This window comes from Podarcis bocagei (assembly GCF_964188305.1).
Source record: "Podarcis bocagei genome assembly, chromosome: 7".
In the NCBI taxonomy this organism is placed as follows: Eukaryota; Metazoa; Chordata; class Lepidosauria; order Squamata; family Lacertidae; genus Podarcis; species Podarcis bocagei.
In genome coordinates this window covers 37,372,026-37,389,497 of record NC_138132.1, presented here as the reverse complement: position 1 = coordinate 37,389,497, position 17,472 = coordinate 37,372,026, and the positions used below count along the sequence as shown (strand labels likewise).

Here is a 17,472-nt window from a genome sequence, read left to right as displayed (position 1 = left end):
TGCAGCTTCCTATGTCAATAATTAACATAATTTGCCATCCAGGAGTAAGGCCCATGTGGTTAAAGGTGTTTCCTCCTGAGTTTGGATCTCTGGGGACTCAGCTTCCTCCCTGCCCCCCGCCCCCCACCCCCACTTTGCTATGTCAGGAGGAGAAGGGAGGCTTTTGAGGAGTGGCACAAAGTAAAGGTTCTTGGCATGTGTGAGAGAAAGAAAAGGCGACTTCTGTGTTGAGTTGGGCCTTCCAACTCTACAATTAGACAATGATTCTGCGATTCAGTGGAAATTTTTAAACCGAGGTGGTTGGAAGGCCATCTGCCAGCATGAGAGCCAACTCCTTGGGGCCCACAAAATTCTGCATGAAGGGGCCGGGCACCCACAAATTTTGGTGCCATGGCCATGCACACTGCATGGGACCCACACACCCCCGGGACCCACGGTCGCTGAGCCAAGTTGGCACTCCTGTCTCCCTGGGATTCTTTAGCTGTGCTTCCTGCGCTGCAGGGGGTTGGACTGGATGACCTTTGGAGGTCCCTTCCAGCTGTGCAATTCAATGATTCTACGAGTCTATGATAAGACCTACGTCCTGATGCCAAGGAAAGAGTCTCCTACTGAGAAAGCTGCGGCGCAGGGCTTGTTCCAGGAAGGTGGCAACCCGAGGGCGGGAAAGGGTTAAGCCGGCTGCCTGGCGGCGGCTGGGCTCGCCCTCCGGGGGCTTGGGCTCTCGACGGCGGCGGCCCTGCCCTGCCCTGCCTGCCTCCTCCTCCTGCTGCTTCTGCTCGGCGGACGCGCCTTCGAGGCACCGGGACCAGAGTTCCGAAGCAGCCCCAGCAGCAGCAGCCCGGCTCCCCGCTCCGCCGGCCCCCCTCGTGGCCCGATCCCCCTCCGGGGGGCGCCGACCGCAGCCTCAGGATGCCCGAGTTCCCGGCCAAAGTCAGCACCCGGACCAGCACCCCCGCCGGGGCTCAGGGCGGCGGGCTGCTGCGCTCCTCCTCGGTGGACCTCGAATTCCTCCGCTCCCTCTTCGGGGTCCTGATGATCGTGGAAATCGTGAGTCGACCCCTGCCCCAAGCTCCTTCCTTTCCCCATCCCTCCTCCCCGGTCCTGCGGCTGAGAGAGGCGTCTTCCGAGAAGAGGGTGTCTCGGAGCGCGTGCAGAGTGCCGTCCTCGCCCAGCGGCTCCTTAGCGGCCAGGCGCGTCAGGCTAGGCTCCCTTTCCCACGCTCGTTGGCGGGAGCGGGGGGGGGGCGTCCAAATCCGGCAGAACTGGCTCCCCACTTCTGAAAGGAGGGAAGTCATCTGATAACAACCCTTACCGTCGAAAGAGAGTTTCCAGAAGTCCAGTTCAGCTACCCCCCGCACTATTATGAGGACGGGGTGGGACCTTCCCTTAAGGCAGATCGCTTGACTGTTTGTCCCCCCTGCAGCATAAGGGGTTGGGGAACTGGCGCTAGCTCAGCGGCAGAGCAGCTGCTTGGGATGCAGAAGGTCCTCAGCAGGTGGTTTTTAAGCAGAGGCTGGTTTCCTTGGCTGTGATGCATTGCTGGTGGTTGGAGTAATGACCCTTGGGGGGTGTCCCTTCCATGTCCTATGATTCCGGGATTCCAAGGAGGGCTGGAAAAGACTCCCGGATGAAGCCCTCTCTCCAGGCAGAAGAGAAACTGGGGGTTTGTGGGTTGACTCCAGGGCAGAAGAATCGTGGGCAGCGTGGAGGGATGATAGCGAGATGCAGAATGAAGTCGGGGAGAGCAGCGTCAATTGCACCCGCTTGCTGCTTTGCTTTGCCCTCTTCTGCTTTGCACCAAGCAGTAAAGGGCTTGAAAACGGGGACTAGCACCTTGAGGTGGCTGTGCAAGGTGCCCCAGGGAGGTACGACTGGTTCTTGCTCCAATGCAGATAATTTTACCTGCGAAAAATTGGAGGGCGAGTGGGGGTAACGGGCTTCCACATCAATGTCTTGCTGTGAAAATACTTTGAGTAAAAAGGAAAGCAAAGAGTGCTCCTAAGTATGTACAGCATACCTTTTCACCTGCGTAATTTTGGGCTACAGGTGGGAGAACTGAATTCTGGAGTTATCTCCTGTGTAACAAGAACATCCCTGCCAAGTTCCCAGCCAAGAGATGGAGGAGAGCTTTCCGCTCAGCATATACTAGTGTCATCTCAGACTTTTTTGAATTCTAGGGAAGTTGGCTTTCCAAATGATTTCATTTTCTGGGCTCCCTTCTTCCAATGCTAGCCATTGATTTCACAAGGGACTTTGCAGACATCTGCGCTCAGAGCTGTTGTGCACGCAGGTCTCTTGTTTGTGTGCAAACATTTCCAGATTGTGGCTCTAAGCCAGCTCTTATCTTTACAGAGGAATAGAGTAGGACATCTGTGATTCCTGCATTGCAGGGGGCTGGACTAGATGACCCTTGGGGTCCCTTCTTACTCTGCAGTTCTATGATTCCATTGCCTCTGTTTTCTAACTATTTACTGCAAGCCCCTTGGAACAGGGTCTCTCCTTTGTAAAATGCTATGCACATCGGCACTGTGTGCGCGCGCACTAATAAACCACTGCCAGCTTCTCCTAAAACCACACACAGAAGATTCATTAAAACTAGCACAGACTCTATTGTTTGGGGGGGCTGTGGGTGGGTCAAACAGTGCTTTGGAATACCAGAGTTGGGTTTGGGGGAGGCGGGAAAGGAGAGGCAAGTTCTACACATTTTCAGGAGACTTCTGGTTCTGATAGAAGGTGACGGAGGGTTTATTCAATTGCCTCCCAAGTTTGCGGCTGGCTGGCTGGCTGTCCCACAGAGTACCCAAATGGGAATGACTCCAGAAGAGGGACAAACTTTTCCCCAAACTTGTGTCATAAGAGGCAACCCACCCCACATTCTAAAAATGCACAGTAGGTTTTTCTAACTGGTGTTGTCCAGATGTTTTGGACCAATATTTGCAGCCGTAGTAGATGTGTAAAGCAAGAAGTTTCTAAGAATGCGCAAAGTACCTTTTCCTTGTTATGGAACTCCTTTCTGGCGGATATTCGACAGGCAACGACACTTTGGAAGACGTATTTTAATTGCAAAGTGTCTTCTCAGAAGAATAACTGAATCCTGGCCAGCACAATGGTATTTTAATGGGATTGTGTCTGATTAGGATTCATGGGCGTAGCCAGGATTTTTGTGGGGGGTGGGCAGAACCTTAGTTAGCTATGTTATTTTTATTGATTTAGGGAGGGCAGCTGCTGCTCCCTGCCTCCTCTTGGCTACGCCCATGTTAGGAATGTATTGCATATAACTTTTGTTTGTATATTGCTTTGAGGGTGGGTTTTTTTAGTATGAAGCAATTTAAGAAATTTTCTAAATGAATAGAATGTCAGAGTTGCCATCCTAAGCATCTGGAAGGCACCAGGTTGGGGAAGGCTGATGGGTAGAATTTGTCTCCCTTTCCCCAGCTTCACAGGGCATATGTGTGTCAGAAAAGGAGGGGTTCATTGGGATGGTGGGGGTGGGCAGGCAGACAGGAAACCCAGCCAGATGGGTGGGGTATAAATAATAAAATCATCATGAACACACACACACACACACACACACACACACACACACAGCACAACACACCTCCAGTGCAGATCATGTAGAGTTTTCTATAGACAATCTATCAATCCATGTCTAGGAAGGTGATGGGAGCATCACCCTCCAAAATGGCCTGAGAGCAAAGGACTTGGATAGGATGTTTTGGTGTGGTCTGTTTTTGCAAAAGGGAAGCATTGGAGAATTGTTTCTTCTGCCTCCTGTGGTTAAGGTGGTCCTGTACCACTCTTTTGAGGAACAGCATGGCTGCTGGCTAAGATACAAGAAGTTCCTGCTATTTGTGCTCTATGGGAACAATTGGAGACATTTTTGTCCCAGCTTCAGTGTGTGTGATGTCAGTCTTTGTATTGTTTTAAAACCTACCTTTAATGGTTGGGGGTTTTTTAAATATTCATTTAAAACCTATTTTAGTTGTTTTCCTTGCATTATTTTAAATCGCCTTGAAATTTACAAGAGGAGATTCACAAATTAGTTCTAGAGTGTGTGTGTGGGGGGGTGTAGACCAGTCTTTGCCAGCCTGGCACCCATCCAGATGTTTTGGAGCCCAACTCTCCTGGCTGGGGCTGATAGGGCCTATGGCCCCAAAGAGATGGAGAACACAGGTAGGCAAAGGTGGACGTAGAGAGATTCAGCCTTAATGGGCTCTTTTCGCACTTTAGCCATGCAGTCATAGCAAACGTCAGGACGATAAAAGGGTTGTTCTTTCCTTTCCCCTCAATAAATTAACTATTGTCCACAGTTGGGTTGAAGAGTTGTAAAACATGCCTGTTGAGTTGGATTGCAGGGGGTTCGACTAGATGGCCCTTTGGCTCCCTTCCAACTCTACAAGTCTATGAATTTGACAACAGAATAGGAGTGTGTTCATTTCTTCCAGGCTGCTAAAAGGTGCGATTATATGTGTGCACCTAAGGTTCACTTGATTTCAGCTTAGCGGCATCTACCTCTTGAGTGGAAAAAGGCAGTTGCCTGGTGTAAAGGTCTCTCCAGAAGCAGAGAGAAATCATGAAATCGTAGAATTGTAGTATTGGAAGGGACCCCACGGGTCATGGAGTCCAACGCCCTGCAGTGCAGGAATCACAGCTCAATAATCCCTGACAGATGGCCACCCAACCTCTGCTTAAAAACCTCCAATGAAGGAGTATCTGCCCCCTTCTGAGGGAGTCAGTTTCATTGTCAAATGGCACTTACAGTGAGAAAGGTTTTCCTAATGTTGATTCAGAATCTCCTTTCTTGTAATTATCACAACCTACAGAAATAACACCAAGCCAAACCCAGTAGCAGCTAAGGTGAGGCAAAGGGTGGGAGGACAACAGTAGGTGGCGCCAGAGCTAGTAAGTGGTGGAGCCAACTAATTCTGGTTTGGTCTCTGCCTCCTCCCTGTTGAATTTGTTAATGGCAGCAATGAGGAGGAGGAAGCTGATGCCCTGTACCGCCCGCTGGGCTGTTTGTAATCCATCTTGCTTTTCCTCCTCCTGCTGCGCTAACTAGAGCTGAGCCATGGTTTGGCTTAGCGTTGTGTCCAAACCCAGGCTGGTGCTTTGCTGTCTCTCTGCATGCAAGCCATGATCTGTGGGGAAGATTTCTTCTTGGCTTGTTGCTTGTGGTTTGGCTGGGGGAGATGAACCATGAACCAGAGTTCTGATATAACGTTAAATCATGGTGCAACAGCAGGGGTAATGAAGCAGCCATTATTTTTGCTAAGTCCCCACACTCCTGTGTCTTCACACTTAGTCATTGTTTGTTGTTGTTTAGTCGTTTACTTGTGTCCGACTCTTCGTGACCCCCATGGACCAGAGCATGCCAGGCACTGCTGTCTTCCACTGACTCCGGCAGTTTGGTCAAACTCATGCTAGTAGATGGAGTGCCCTCCATCTTTCCCAACATCAGGGTCTTTTCCAGGAAGTCTTCTCTTCTCATGAGGTGGCCAAAGTATTGGAGCCTCAGCTTCACGATCTGTCCTTCCAGTGAGCACTCAGGGCTGATTTCCTTCAGAATGGATAGGTTTGATCTTCTGGCAGTCCATGGGACTCTCAAGAGTCTCCTCCAGCACCATAATTCAGAAAGTCATTGTTTAGCTTCATATTGTTTGCAAACTGGGCCTCTGGACTTTGCCCAGTTCAATCACTGGAAATGTGCAGTATCTGTACAGTTATGTAATTCCACGCTCTGGACTTCCTGATCCTACTGGGGTGGGAGGTATTTTAGATGGTGATGTGTGTTGTGCCACATTCTTGAAATAAGTGGAGCATCTGCCCTTCTGCATTTTGCCCCCCTGCCCCCAGCTTGATCTGCTGACTTGGGCCCCAGACCTCTGCCCCCAAGTCCTGCCCTGGTGGCACCACCACAGAAGCTTGGGGACGGACAAAAGAACTTTTGTGGATGATTTTCTGACTTGGCAACCCACCTGCAGCAGCAGCAGCAGAGTCTGAGGTCAGTGCTCTGCAGAAAGCAGCAGAGGCTGGGCTAACGAGGAGTTTGAGCAGACAGAGAAGAACAGTTTCTGACAAGAGCTGAAACTGTGGGTGCTGTTTCATAAGGCTCCATGAGTAGCTCATTAAGGATCTTCTGCCTGTTCCATTTCCCCTCCCATGATTTTACTCAACTTTTTATGTGGAAAAAAATACAAGTTACATCAGGTGTAAACCAAAAGCTTCTGCTTTTATCTTTACAATTAAGAAAAGTGAATAAAGCTATTGTTACAAAAGTTGGGTGCCACCCCCACTCTCTGCTGAGCAATAGCAAGTTTCCCAGGGTTCCAGGCATTCACCCAGGATTAGTAGAAATGACGCAGCAGAGACTGTCATAGCTTTAAGAAATATGGTTTATTCACATATTTACATCTTCAGCTTATATGGGGGGAATCCAGAACTTAAAGCATGGTCATTTCAAGATGAGCTTGTTCCTCACAGCAGTGTAACCCTGGAGTCAAACCTGGGCATCTCTCAGCCAGCCTCTCCCTTCTTTTTTCCCAGCACACCTTGCTTAAGACACTCTTTTCCTGTCACTTTCCACCCAGTTACCCTGGCAACCTTCTGTCTGCCCAGCAGGAGTGCCAACTTGGCCCTGTGACCGTGGGTGCCCAGGCCCATGGGTGCCATGCAGTGTGCATGGCCCTGGCACCGAAATTTGAGTGCCTGGCACCCAGGAGAATTTGGTGGGTGCTTGGGCACCCAGGGTCCCAGGGAGTTGGCACTAATGCTGTCCAGACCCAAAATTCCTCTTCAATGGAGTGTCAACACCTGTTGTCATGTTAAAGCCTCTATCCCAGGTGAAGCTAATGGCTTGGAAAGGAAGCTTAGCCTGTATTTTTCCACTGGCCTGCAATCTTCCCTTCAATACTCCAAATAAGTACCCAACTGCCACACCCCAGCCGGCAGCCCCATGATTTTGCATCTAGTCCCAGCTGTTGGGCCTCAGGGTCCTAGTGAAGAATAAGGTAGATCTGGCAAGGTGAAGGTCAGCCTATAGAGGATGCCCCTTGCATTATCTCCTAATGGGAGCTTCAGCTGTTGTTCTTTCATGTTTACCTTTGCCGCTGCCTCTTCCTCCAAGGAACTCAGGAGAGAGTGCATGTGGCTGTTTCTCTCATCCCCATTTTATTTTCACAATAATTCTGTGGGGTTAAGGAGAGAGAGAGAGAGAGAGAGAGAGAGAGAGAGAGAGAGAGAGAGAGAGAGAGAAACCAAAGACCGACAAACTATCTCAAGAAGGTGAGCCTTCATAGTTGAGTGGGGATTTGGTCTCTCAGATTTCTCTGATCATATTCCACAATATCACATTGTTTTGTTTTAAGCATGTGCGTGCAATGTGTATGGTAAAAACACAACTCCAAGGGCTTAAGAACACGTTTTTCAGCTTAGGTTTGCTGTGGTTGCACATCACAGAGGCAGGTTCCATTATCCTGCCCTGTCCTTAATTCGTATTGTTACATGCAGCCCACTCCCCAAGTAATGGGAGACTTCAGAGGTGCTAGCACACACCTGTGTCTGGCCTTCTCTTCTCCTACCCCAGAATGACATTGCCTCCAATCAGGTGAAGGAGGAAAGTCTGGCCCCTTCTTCTGGAAGCATCACTAGCCAGTAATTTCTGTGACAACACACCTGTCCTGGGCCAACTCTTTAGTCATGTAAAAAGATGCTTAATGGCCTTGGCTAGGGCCACTTAACAGACTGGTCTGACTCGTTCCTTCTATGTTTGGGGGTGGAATCCAAATATGACATCCATGACAGCACCCCAATTCTATCATGCTATATTTCATTGCTAATCCGCTCTCATTTTCCCTCCTCCTGAGCAGTTTCTGGGTGCTTTAAGCGCTTTTTATAGTTAATAAGGGTGCCTTTTTATGTGGCGCCAAACCGAACGCCTGAGACAGTTGCCCCACTCTGCTCAATGTTAGGACCAGCTCTGCATGGCACAGAACAGCAAACAGTGACATGGCAAAGGTGGGAGAAAACAGCTGGGATTCACCAATCTCTGCCTGAATTGACAGTTGTAAAAGTATTCATATCCCAAAGCCCTCCCCAACTGACCAGGCACCCAAGCTATCCTCCTCTCCTCTGCACAATGAATTGCCCTGCCCACAATTTGTTTGCTTTTTGTTTTGTTTTTTGCTTCTTTGGAATGTATCCATGAAGGAAACAAAGGGAGCTGGCTCAGTAGGTAGAGAGGAGGGGTGGGGGTGGGGAAGGAGGCAGTGAATGGAAATGTTCTGTGACACTTCCTCAGTGTCATTGCATTATTGCCGTCTGGACTAGAGGGCAATGAAAGTGAGACAAAAAACAGGCAAACCAGAACACATATGGTATAAAAAGTTAGAGGGTTTCATGGGTGTGCACTAACTGGACATGCAGTACATCTGCCCCCAAACTTTTCCATATGTAAAAACTATTGAAAGCCTATGACCACCCTGATAGTATTATGGGTATGAATCTTCATAGAATCATAGAGTTGTGAGGGACCCCCTGGGTAATCTAGCCCAATCCCCTGAGATGCAGGAATCACTGCTCAAGAATTCCTGACAAATGGCCATCCAATTTCTGTTTAAAAACCTCCAGGGAATGGAGAGTCCACCACCTTCCAGGGGAGTCCGTTCCACTGCCAAATGGCATTTATTGTCAGAAGGTTCTTCCTAATGTTTAGTTAGAATCTTCTTTCTTGTTACCCGAATCCATCAGTTCAGGTCCTCCCCTCAGGAGGAGTGGAAAACAAGCTTGCACCATCTCCCCAGGGACAGCCCTTCATATACAGTATTTGAAGATGGCTATCATTTCTCCTCTCAGTCTCCTCTTCTCCAGGCTGAACATTCCCAAGTCCTTAAACTGTTCCTCATAAGATTTGTTTTCCAGAACCTGTAACATCTTGGTCACCCTCCTCTGCGCACACTGCAGCTTGTCAATAGTCTTCTTAAACCATGGAGTCCACAAATGGACACAGGACTGACCAAGGGTCTGACTAAGGCAGAATAGAGTGGTACTATTACATACTTCCCTTGATCTGGACACTAGACTTCTGTTGATGCAGCTTATAATTGCATTATCCTTTACTGCTGCTGCACTGTGCTTGTAGATATGATGCACACAACAGATGAGGATGCCTGAGGGGTCTCAAAGCCCAACTTCCACTGCCTCTGGTAACCGCCCGCCTGCAAGGCTGTGAGAGACCAATTACTTTCCTACTTGTTTGCAAACCTGCAGGGCTGAACAGGGCTTCGTCCAACCAGAGATGGGGGAGAAAGTTCATTGTGTTGTTGTTTAAAGGCAGACTTACCTACTTTTTACTTTTCAAAACAAAGTGTAAACTAAAATAGTCATCCTCTGAATTTTGAAGTGTAATTTCTCCAGCCATTTAATGTGCACAAACATGCATGTATTAATGACAATATTATAAAAAAACTCATTTTATTATGGGAAATCGCTTTGCAAATATATTAGGATAAATTTGAACTAAGCTGTTGATGAATTTTCATGCGGACTTTCATCCTGTCTTTTTAAATTATTTTTTACAAACTGATATGGACATACAGAGAACTAAACTTCAGATTGAAAAAAGGAGAAGCTGAGAGAAACCAAAGTTGATGTATTGGCCCACCCCTAGCCCACCGCTGTCGTCCTCTTCTCTACACTTCGGTTTGCAGTCAGTCTGATGTGGGTCCTACAGAGTGCCTTGCCAGTGCCAGTCTTTCAATAGCCTTTTGTGCTGGATCGTGCAGGGCTGTGCTTGATGCCCCAAGGAATGGGCAATCTGATAACTATCAAGCTGGATTTGAAAATAGCTTTATCTTTTTACTAAAGTTAATATAGCAGGACTAACGACGGAAGTCAGCGGCAGTCAGGCTGCTGCAGGCAATTGGCTGCCATGGGAATATCTCCTTTCTCCTCCCTCCTCGAAAGCAGAACCCCCTTCCCCTCACTTGCCATCAATCACATGCCAAATTTGTGGCTGGCCACCTCTAGTCAAGCCCAGAGCAGAATTTCAACTGGGTGTTCTGCCTCCTGTACCAACCACAACATCATCATCAATATATTTCTTTTCTTAATAGCTATTGTGGAGGCAGGGAAGCAGAGGTCTGAAAGAGAAGGCATTGTCCAGACCGAAGCAGCAGGAGAGAGCCAGAGTGTTTATGCCAGAGACAATGTCTCTTTGGCCACATAGCGCCTCTTTCATGGCCACCAGCAATGAAAGACTTTTGTGGAGTCACCGGCGGTAAATCAAGCCCCTGGCCAGCTGCTTTAACTGCATCATTCCCCTCCTCCTCTACCTTCTCCCTGTCAGAAGGATAGTAATACTTTGGAGATGATGTGAGGTGTCCTCTTCCTTAACCTGATGCCTCCACTTTCTAAGCTACTTGCCTCCAGCTGGTGAACTCAATGTTCTCTTTGGGGGTGCAGAAACCAACCAGTCCCTGCAAGCTGGGAGTCTGCACAGTCATTTTCGACTTGTTAATCTTATTTATGGCAACGTTTTCAATGTGCATCTTTGCTTCTTGTTTTTTTAATTTTTTCTATGGTTGCAAGTGCGTTGTGGGCAGAAAATTGCTTGCTTGTTTACTCTCCAGCAGCCAAGGGGCTGGATGACGTAGCCAAGGCGGCAGCAGGAGCAGACAGGAGCTGTGCCCCACTAGGCCCCAGAGCCAGGAAAGAGACAATGGGCAACAAGCCTCTAGGGAGGTATAACATTGCTTCCAGTGACTGAGCAGAAGCCAAGAGTGTGCCTACGTAACCATGGACACAGACACCATGAGGAGGTTTGCAGGCGCCACATTGCATTGGCGCTTGAGAGAGAATGAAGAGCTTGCGCCAAAGTTGCCAGCTGCCTTTATTCTGCACATCTGTGTCACTAGGAATAAATTCAGTGGAACTGTGTGCCACAGTGAAATGTACCATATTGCGGCAATGCCTGTTTGCCTTGGGAGTGAAGTAGTGTGGTGGGGTTGGAGCTTACCTACTGCCTCTTTCAGATGACATGCACCACAGTTTAAGAAGGGTATTGACAAGCTGAAAAGTGTGCAGAGGACGATGACTAGGATGAGCAAGAGTCTGGAAACCAAGCCTTATTTATGAGGAATGGTTGAGGGAGTTGGGCCTGGAGGAGACGGAGAGGTGAAATGATAGCTCTCTGCAAATATCTAAAGGGCTGTCACATGGAAGATGGAGCAAGTTTGTTTTCTGCTGCTCCTGAAGGTAGGACCCGAACTGAGGAATTTAAATGACAAGAAAGGAGATTCTGACCAAAGAAGGCACTTTCTGCCAGTAAGGAGGTTTTTCAGCAGAGCTTGGATGGTCATCTGTCATGGAAGCTTTAGCTGTGATTCCTGCATTGCAGGGGGTTGAACTAGATGACCCTTGGGGTTCCTTCCAACTCTGATTCTGCAAAATATCCTTCACTAGCAAAAGTTGTCAATGTCCTTTTTTCTGTTGTGCAGGTGCTGGGATGCCTGGTGTGGGCCCTCATTGCAGACACATATTACCAACCGTACCCTTCCTATGGTTGGGTGATGTTTGTCGCTATCTTCTTCTGGCTGGTAACAGTCATCCTTTTTGGGATGTACCTCTTCCAACTTCAGGCAAAGCTCTACATGATTCCTTGGCCTATTGTGGTGAGTACCCAATACCCTTCCTCAGCCTGGGGCCCTTCAGTTGTTTTGAACTACAGCTCCCAGGTGCTCTGGCACACCCTACCCCAAGCCCTCTCCCCCCCCCCCACTATCCTCCGGATGGTTTCAGCTGTGCCTGCCTGAGGGCTGATGGGAACTGTAGATCAAACTACCAGGAGGGCAGTGGGGGTGGCAGGAAGTCTGGCTTTTCTTAAGTTCTGGAAGCCTAGCTGCCTCCCTATTTATCAATTTATTTATTTTTTAATGTATGCACTGCTGCATCATAAAAAAATCAAAGCAGTTTGCAACAGTATATAGGCGACACTATATCAAAACTATCGATCAAAATGGCAGAAAGCCGTGTAAAGGGTAAAAATGGCTTTGTAAATTGACACAAGGGCTTAAAACCTGGCTCAGTAGTAGACAGTGCAACTGTCTTAACCAAGGTGTCACATGTTGGCAGCTATGTGCCCCCATCAGCTGTCTGGCTGCCACATGCTGCCCCAGTTGGAGCTTCTGGGCGAGGCCCAGGGCAGCCCCCCATAGAGTGCATCGCAGTAAACCAGCCTCAAAGATCACCAACATATGAACTTTAGGGAGCACATACTTTAGAGAGCAGCCTTTGTGCCTCTCTTCTGCTGTTAGTGCCTGATTGTAATTTGTGCTGCTTTTGCAGGAAAGAGAAAAGGCATTTAAAAGGCATATAAGCCTTTTTGCTCAGGATAGGTTCTGATGTTCACAGGACCAGCTGATCTAGTAGAATTAAACAATAGGTTTATTTCACCTCGTGTTTAAATATCAGTATTGTGGGTGGTTGTTTTTTTTAAAAAAATGCAAAATGGGCCTTAGGGAGGTGATGCTGAATTTGCAGCATTCTAACAGCAGCAGGTGAAGATTGCTCCTGGCACCAGGGACATCAGCTTAGTTGAGTCCTGCAGGAAACAGTTAACAGTCTCCATTTCTGCAGCAGTTCAGCAAGTCCCTTCTCTTCTTCTGTGGAACAGCAAAGTGCCACCTCCCCATTCTGCCAGTCCAGAAGGCAGAGACAGGAAAGGAACAGTGCTCTCATTGTTACACTTTCATAACCAGTATGACTAGAATTCCTACAGCCATCTAAGCAGAAACTGTTGCCAAAATTCCAAAACTGAATGGGCGACTCTTGCAGTTGGTCCTGCGCAAATCAACGAAGTGTGCACTTGTTTTGGCCACAGAACATCCTAGTTCAAGTGACCTTTATCAGTCAGGAACAGATCCACGAAAGGGTCCCCTCCACACAGCTCACTTACAGAGAACTGCATGTGCTTTTTTCATCTAAGATGAAGCCAGACATAAATATTAAGGCTGGTGCAACATGTTGACTGCTTCTAGCTTCACAGTTTGAACAGTACATACCAGGGGTCTGCAACCCGCGGCTCCGGAGCCGCATGTGGCTCTTTTACATCTTTGCTGCGGCTCCGGGGCGGATACTAGCGAGGGGAGGAGGCGCATTGTGTGCCCCGACACTCCTCACTGTGGCAGGCGCTGTACTGACTGTGACGTCGCATGGGGGCGGTGCGTGCGTTAGTCACGCACTGTCCCGACGTCACCTTCCCACCCGCTGTCAGATCGTGGCTCCGGAGATATATTTGTTTTAAATGTCACAATGGTTTTGCGGCTCCCAGTTGTTGTTTTTTCTTCGGAAACGGGTCCAAGTGGCTCTTTTTGTCTTAAGGGTTGCAGACCCCTGGTACATACCATCAAATTGGAGGCTACTCTTGCTTGTCTGCCAGTGCTTCAAGAGGACTGCTTTGTCTTTTCTAAAATTTTAATTGCCGTGGTTAAAGGACCATTATTCACCTTGTTTTTTAAAAAAAGAAAGTTGGTTTGTTTGCTTTTTTAAAAAATACAGAACTGTTCAGGGGAATGTGCATTCGCTAGCCATTCAGTACTGATGACATTTGACTTCTGCTGCAAAGTTGCATAACCTGAGGAAAGCTGCTGCCATTCAGAGTAAAGATGAATGGTCTAGATCAGGCATCCCCAAACTTGGCCCTCCATATGTTTGGGGACTACAATTCCCATCATCCCTGACCATTGGTCTTGTTAGCTAGGGATGATGGGAGTTGTAGTCCCAAAAGAGCTGGAGGGCTGAGTTTGGGGGTGCCTGGTCTAGATGGACCAATGGTCTAGCTCAGGTTTGTAACCAAACACAGTAAAGCTGTTTCCAACCCATAACTAAAATTATTACATCTGTCTTTACCCAATAGATATTCTTCTTCTTCACCCAATAAACACTATTATTTGCCTAGTGTTATATATCTGAATCAGAACAATGCTCAGAATCCTTTTCACTAGGATAAGCAAAACTATTGTATCCAATCTCTGAGGATTTGTATCCTAGAATTTTCACCAGTGTGCTAGTTTGTTTGCATTCTCCTTGAACACAGGATGCTACAAGTAAAATCTCTTCATTCCTGGAGGAACGCTGAGGGCAGTGCCATGGCAGCAAACTCATGTACCTGGCTGCTTAGGAGGAAGACTGGGTGTGGGAGAGGCGATTGGAAACACATGCCCATGTTCATCTCCCGGAACAACCTCGTGCGGGGGAGAAAACGGGCATCTTATTGGCTAACACCTGTGAGATCATACAGGCTTCAGTTCCTGTAGCAGCTTTGCAACTTATTTAAAATGTTCGTGTGGAGTTTCTTTTTGTAAGATAAAAGGAAAAAGCACACATTATAAAGATGCAGTCAGTCCCCACCTGAAGCATGAGGGCGAGAGGCAAGAGCAAGATTCAGCTCGTATGCATAAGGCAGGTCATCCAGGTCACCTGCAATTGAACAATCTGCTGTAAGAATTGTCAATGTTAGGAACATAGGGAGATGCTTTTCATTTAGTTGCAGCCCTTCCCCAATGTTCTGTAGGTCTTCACCTTTAGACCTCATGGAATGTCCTCCAAGACTGTCTTCTTTTTCTTCCAGCTAGTGGTATTCAATGTTGCTGCGTCCGTCTTGTATGCAACAGCTTTCATCACAAGCGCGGCCTCTGTTGAGCCATACTCCTGGCCGCACTCACCAGACTACAACAGAAGAGCCTCTGCTTCGGTGAGTTAACCCTTTGCACTTGCATCCCCATTGCACTTGTTGCCGGGGGGGGGGAGGAGGGGGAAGAAACGCCGTCATCCGAAATACGCGGTTTGCTGAATTTCATAATCCAGCGAAGTTGAGTGCACAGACATGCATATGCTAAGGTAAAGGATGCCTAAGAGTGCACACATTGGTGAAAACAACATACAAAAGTTCTTTAGGGGAAACTGCTTTGCCAAAAAGATGGAATCACATAGAAAAATGTGTAACTTACAGAAAAGTTGCACTAAAATGTTGAGTTTTCATGAGGACTTTTTGTTTAAAAGAACACAATGGTGTGAAAACGTGGTGAACTGAATGAGGGAGAAAGTGAGAACCTGAGAGAACCCAAAATTGACAGCTTCACCTAACCCTGCCCATCAGAATATGAAGGGAGCCTCCAGATGACTCCGAGGCTCCCCTTTTCCTTTTACCATACCTACAGTTATATGACCCCGATTGCCCCCACAGTACTCAGCCCCCCACCCCCTGCAATGCCATCTGTAAATATGTGGTGCTAGCTTGCCAGTACATCATTTTGTGTACTCATCCAGAGCTTGCAGTGCCAGCAATGAGGTAACGTTCAGTAACTGGGAATCCAGCTGAAGCTACATTATGTGTTCTGTCCTCCTCCCTGGAGTAACTCAGCTCCTTAGTCCAGTGCCAGCCACCAGCATGACGGGTGATGTGTAATGCTGTGTTAACCAGTTTCGGCTAGGCAAGGGCACGCTGGCACACCACCCTCAATTTCCAGGTTATCATTTTGTACTATGCTTTTACTGAAATCCACTGCAGGCTGAAATGGACATAGTTATGTTAAATCCATTTAGGACTGAGGTTTTAACAGTTCAGAGGGAGATCCTTCTTTGCATCTCACTTACTCCCTATTTTAAGAACTCAAGGCCGTGGGGTTCTTGAATGTTGTGCTGAGTATTGACATTCTCTTACACCTTGGCTGGAAGCTACTTTTTCTCATGCTATTAACAGCCACCAGAGTGGATGTTTTGAAAGGCTTGAGTGCTGAAACTCAGCTTCTGCATTTGGCCTCTGTCCATATGATCCAATAAATGCCCAGCAGATTTGTGCACAAGACCAGTTCCCATCTCCCCCTTTAAAACTGCTACTCTAGCTGCCAGAAGAGGCAAGCTACCTTTAATTGAGATTTTAAGCAGAAAAGTGGATTGTCTCTACTGCAGGCAGTGGAGATCTTCACAGAAAATGTTGGGTTCATCAGCATTTTCCTACTGAAGCTTTTTTATTCCTCTTCAGCCAAAAAGGCTCCCAGAGGCTTACATAAACTCAGTAGAAACAACCACCACTGCAATCTTTGCCTGCACATTTACAATCTAATCATCATACGATGACTCAGGACCCAGGATGGACCTACAGCTTACTCACCTAAGCTCCTGGGACATTAATGCCCCCGTCTCCTGTCTTTTGCAGTTTTTTGCTTGCCTGGTGATGATTGGCTACGGGGTCAGTGCCTGCCTCAGCATTCGAGCCTGGAGGGGATATGGGAGTAACGCAGCAACCAGCCAAGCAACCATTTCTAATCACGCCTGAAAACTGTGGGCCATTTTTAATCAACACAACTTGACTGGGTGACAGTGGCTACTGGAGCCTTTGGGTGTTTGGTGTCTTCCCTCTGCCCTTTCCCCTTCCAGACCTAGTACTCTGAATGCTATTCCCAGTCCCAGCTTTAGCATGGCCTTTGCCAAGTATGCTGTATTTGTTTTTAACGCCATCTATAGCTGGTTAAAGCACCCCACCCCACACTATGCACTAATTAGTATCCTCAGACTGGTCAAGGGCCAGCTGAATCATGGAGCAAACCCAGCAAGAGACAACCCAAGGGCTGGTTCTCTCTCTCTCTTTCTCTCTCTCTCTCACACACACAACTCGTGGCTTGCAGTGAGTCAGCACAGGTAACACCCCATTTAGTAATCTCAGCATCTCATGCCACTTTTGACCCAATGCTTCTGCAGGGACTGGTCTGTACAAACAGAAATCAAGTGGTTGAAATTAAGGGGGAACCTGCCTTTCCGTATCTTGGCTGCATGTGATCTTATTGCTAAAGGCCACTGCATGTGGTGACCATTCAAAGTTGCAGGGTCAGATTTGTGCTGGCGATTTGACACTCCACAAGCCTGGTGCGCACAGGTATTTACCGCCACTTGATGTGTCAACTGACTACACTGAGCAAGCATCAGGTTCAAAGGGACATCCAGTGCTCTGAAGTGGGAAGATGGTCCACTGAGCCACACTGTCATCAAGGGATGGACACGCTCCTGTGAAGCAGCCCAGAGGATGCCCATCTCCAGGGACGGCCAAGCCAGCACGTCTCACCAAAAACTAAACCCACTAAAAAAGCAAACCCAGCAGCCTCCCTTTATGCCAGCCACTTGCAGCCATTATGTAAATAATGTATAATTATTAACCCAGCGTGTTCCATAGTAGCAAGGATGCTTCTGGTACAAGACCACAGGTATTTTATTTCTAAAAAAATGTTTTGTTTTAAATAAAGTAAATAAATCTTTCACCTTTGTCAAATGAGGGCTTTCCAGCACCGAATTTACTTGGAGAGGCACCTAATTCGCTTCCTTCAGTAGTACAAGTCCACGGGGAATGGCTCTGCCTGTCTTTACTTGTTAAACACTTATTTAGTTGCCAGATATAGTCTAGACAATTCAGGAAGGCATGTGGGT

The 17,472-nt window shown here is 47.8% G+C and overlaps 1 protein-coding gene across 1 annotated transcript; it reads left to right on the top strand.

The window, feature by feature from the left end:
- The first annotated feature begins 753 nt into the window (after positions 1 to 753).
- PLLP (plasmolipin) lies at positions 754 to 17,304 on the top strand. The gene is made up of 4 exons (XM_081203731.1): positions 754 to 1,047; positions 11,493 to 11,666; positions 14,624 to 14,746; positions 16,211 to 17,304. The coding sequence occupies exons 1-4, from the start codon at positions 910 to 912 to the stop codon at positions 16,328 to 16,330; spliced, it is 555 nt and encodes a 184-aa protein (XP_081059857.1). The 5' UTR covers positions 754 to 909; the 3' UTR covers positions 16,331 to 17,304.
- The last annotated feature ends 168 nt before the right edge of the window (positions 17,305 to 17,472 follow it).

Coding starts and splice junctions, on each gene's coding strand:
- PLLP (XM_081203731.1), top strand. CDS start 910: ATGCCCGAGTTCCCGGCCAAAGTCAGCACCCGGACCAGCACCCCCGCC. Junction 1,048..11,492: donor TCCTGATGATCGTGGAAATC/GTGAGTCGACCC, acceptor TCTGTTGTGCAG/GTGCTGGGATGCCTGGTGTG. Junction 14,747..16,210: donor ACAGAAGAGCCTCTGCTTCG/GTGAGTTAACCC, acceptor TGTCTTTTGCAG/TTTTTTGCTTGCCTGGTGAT.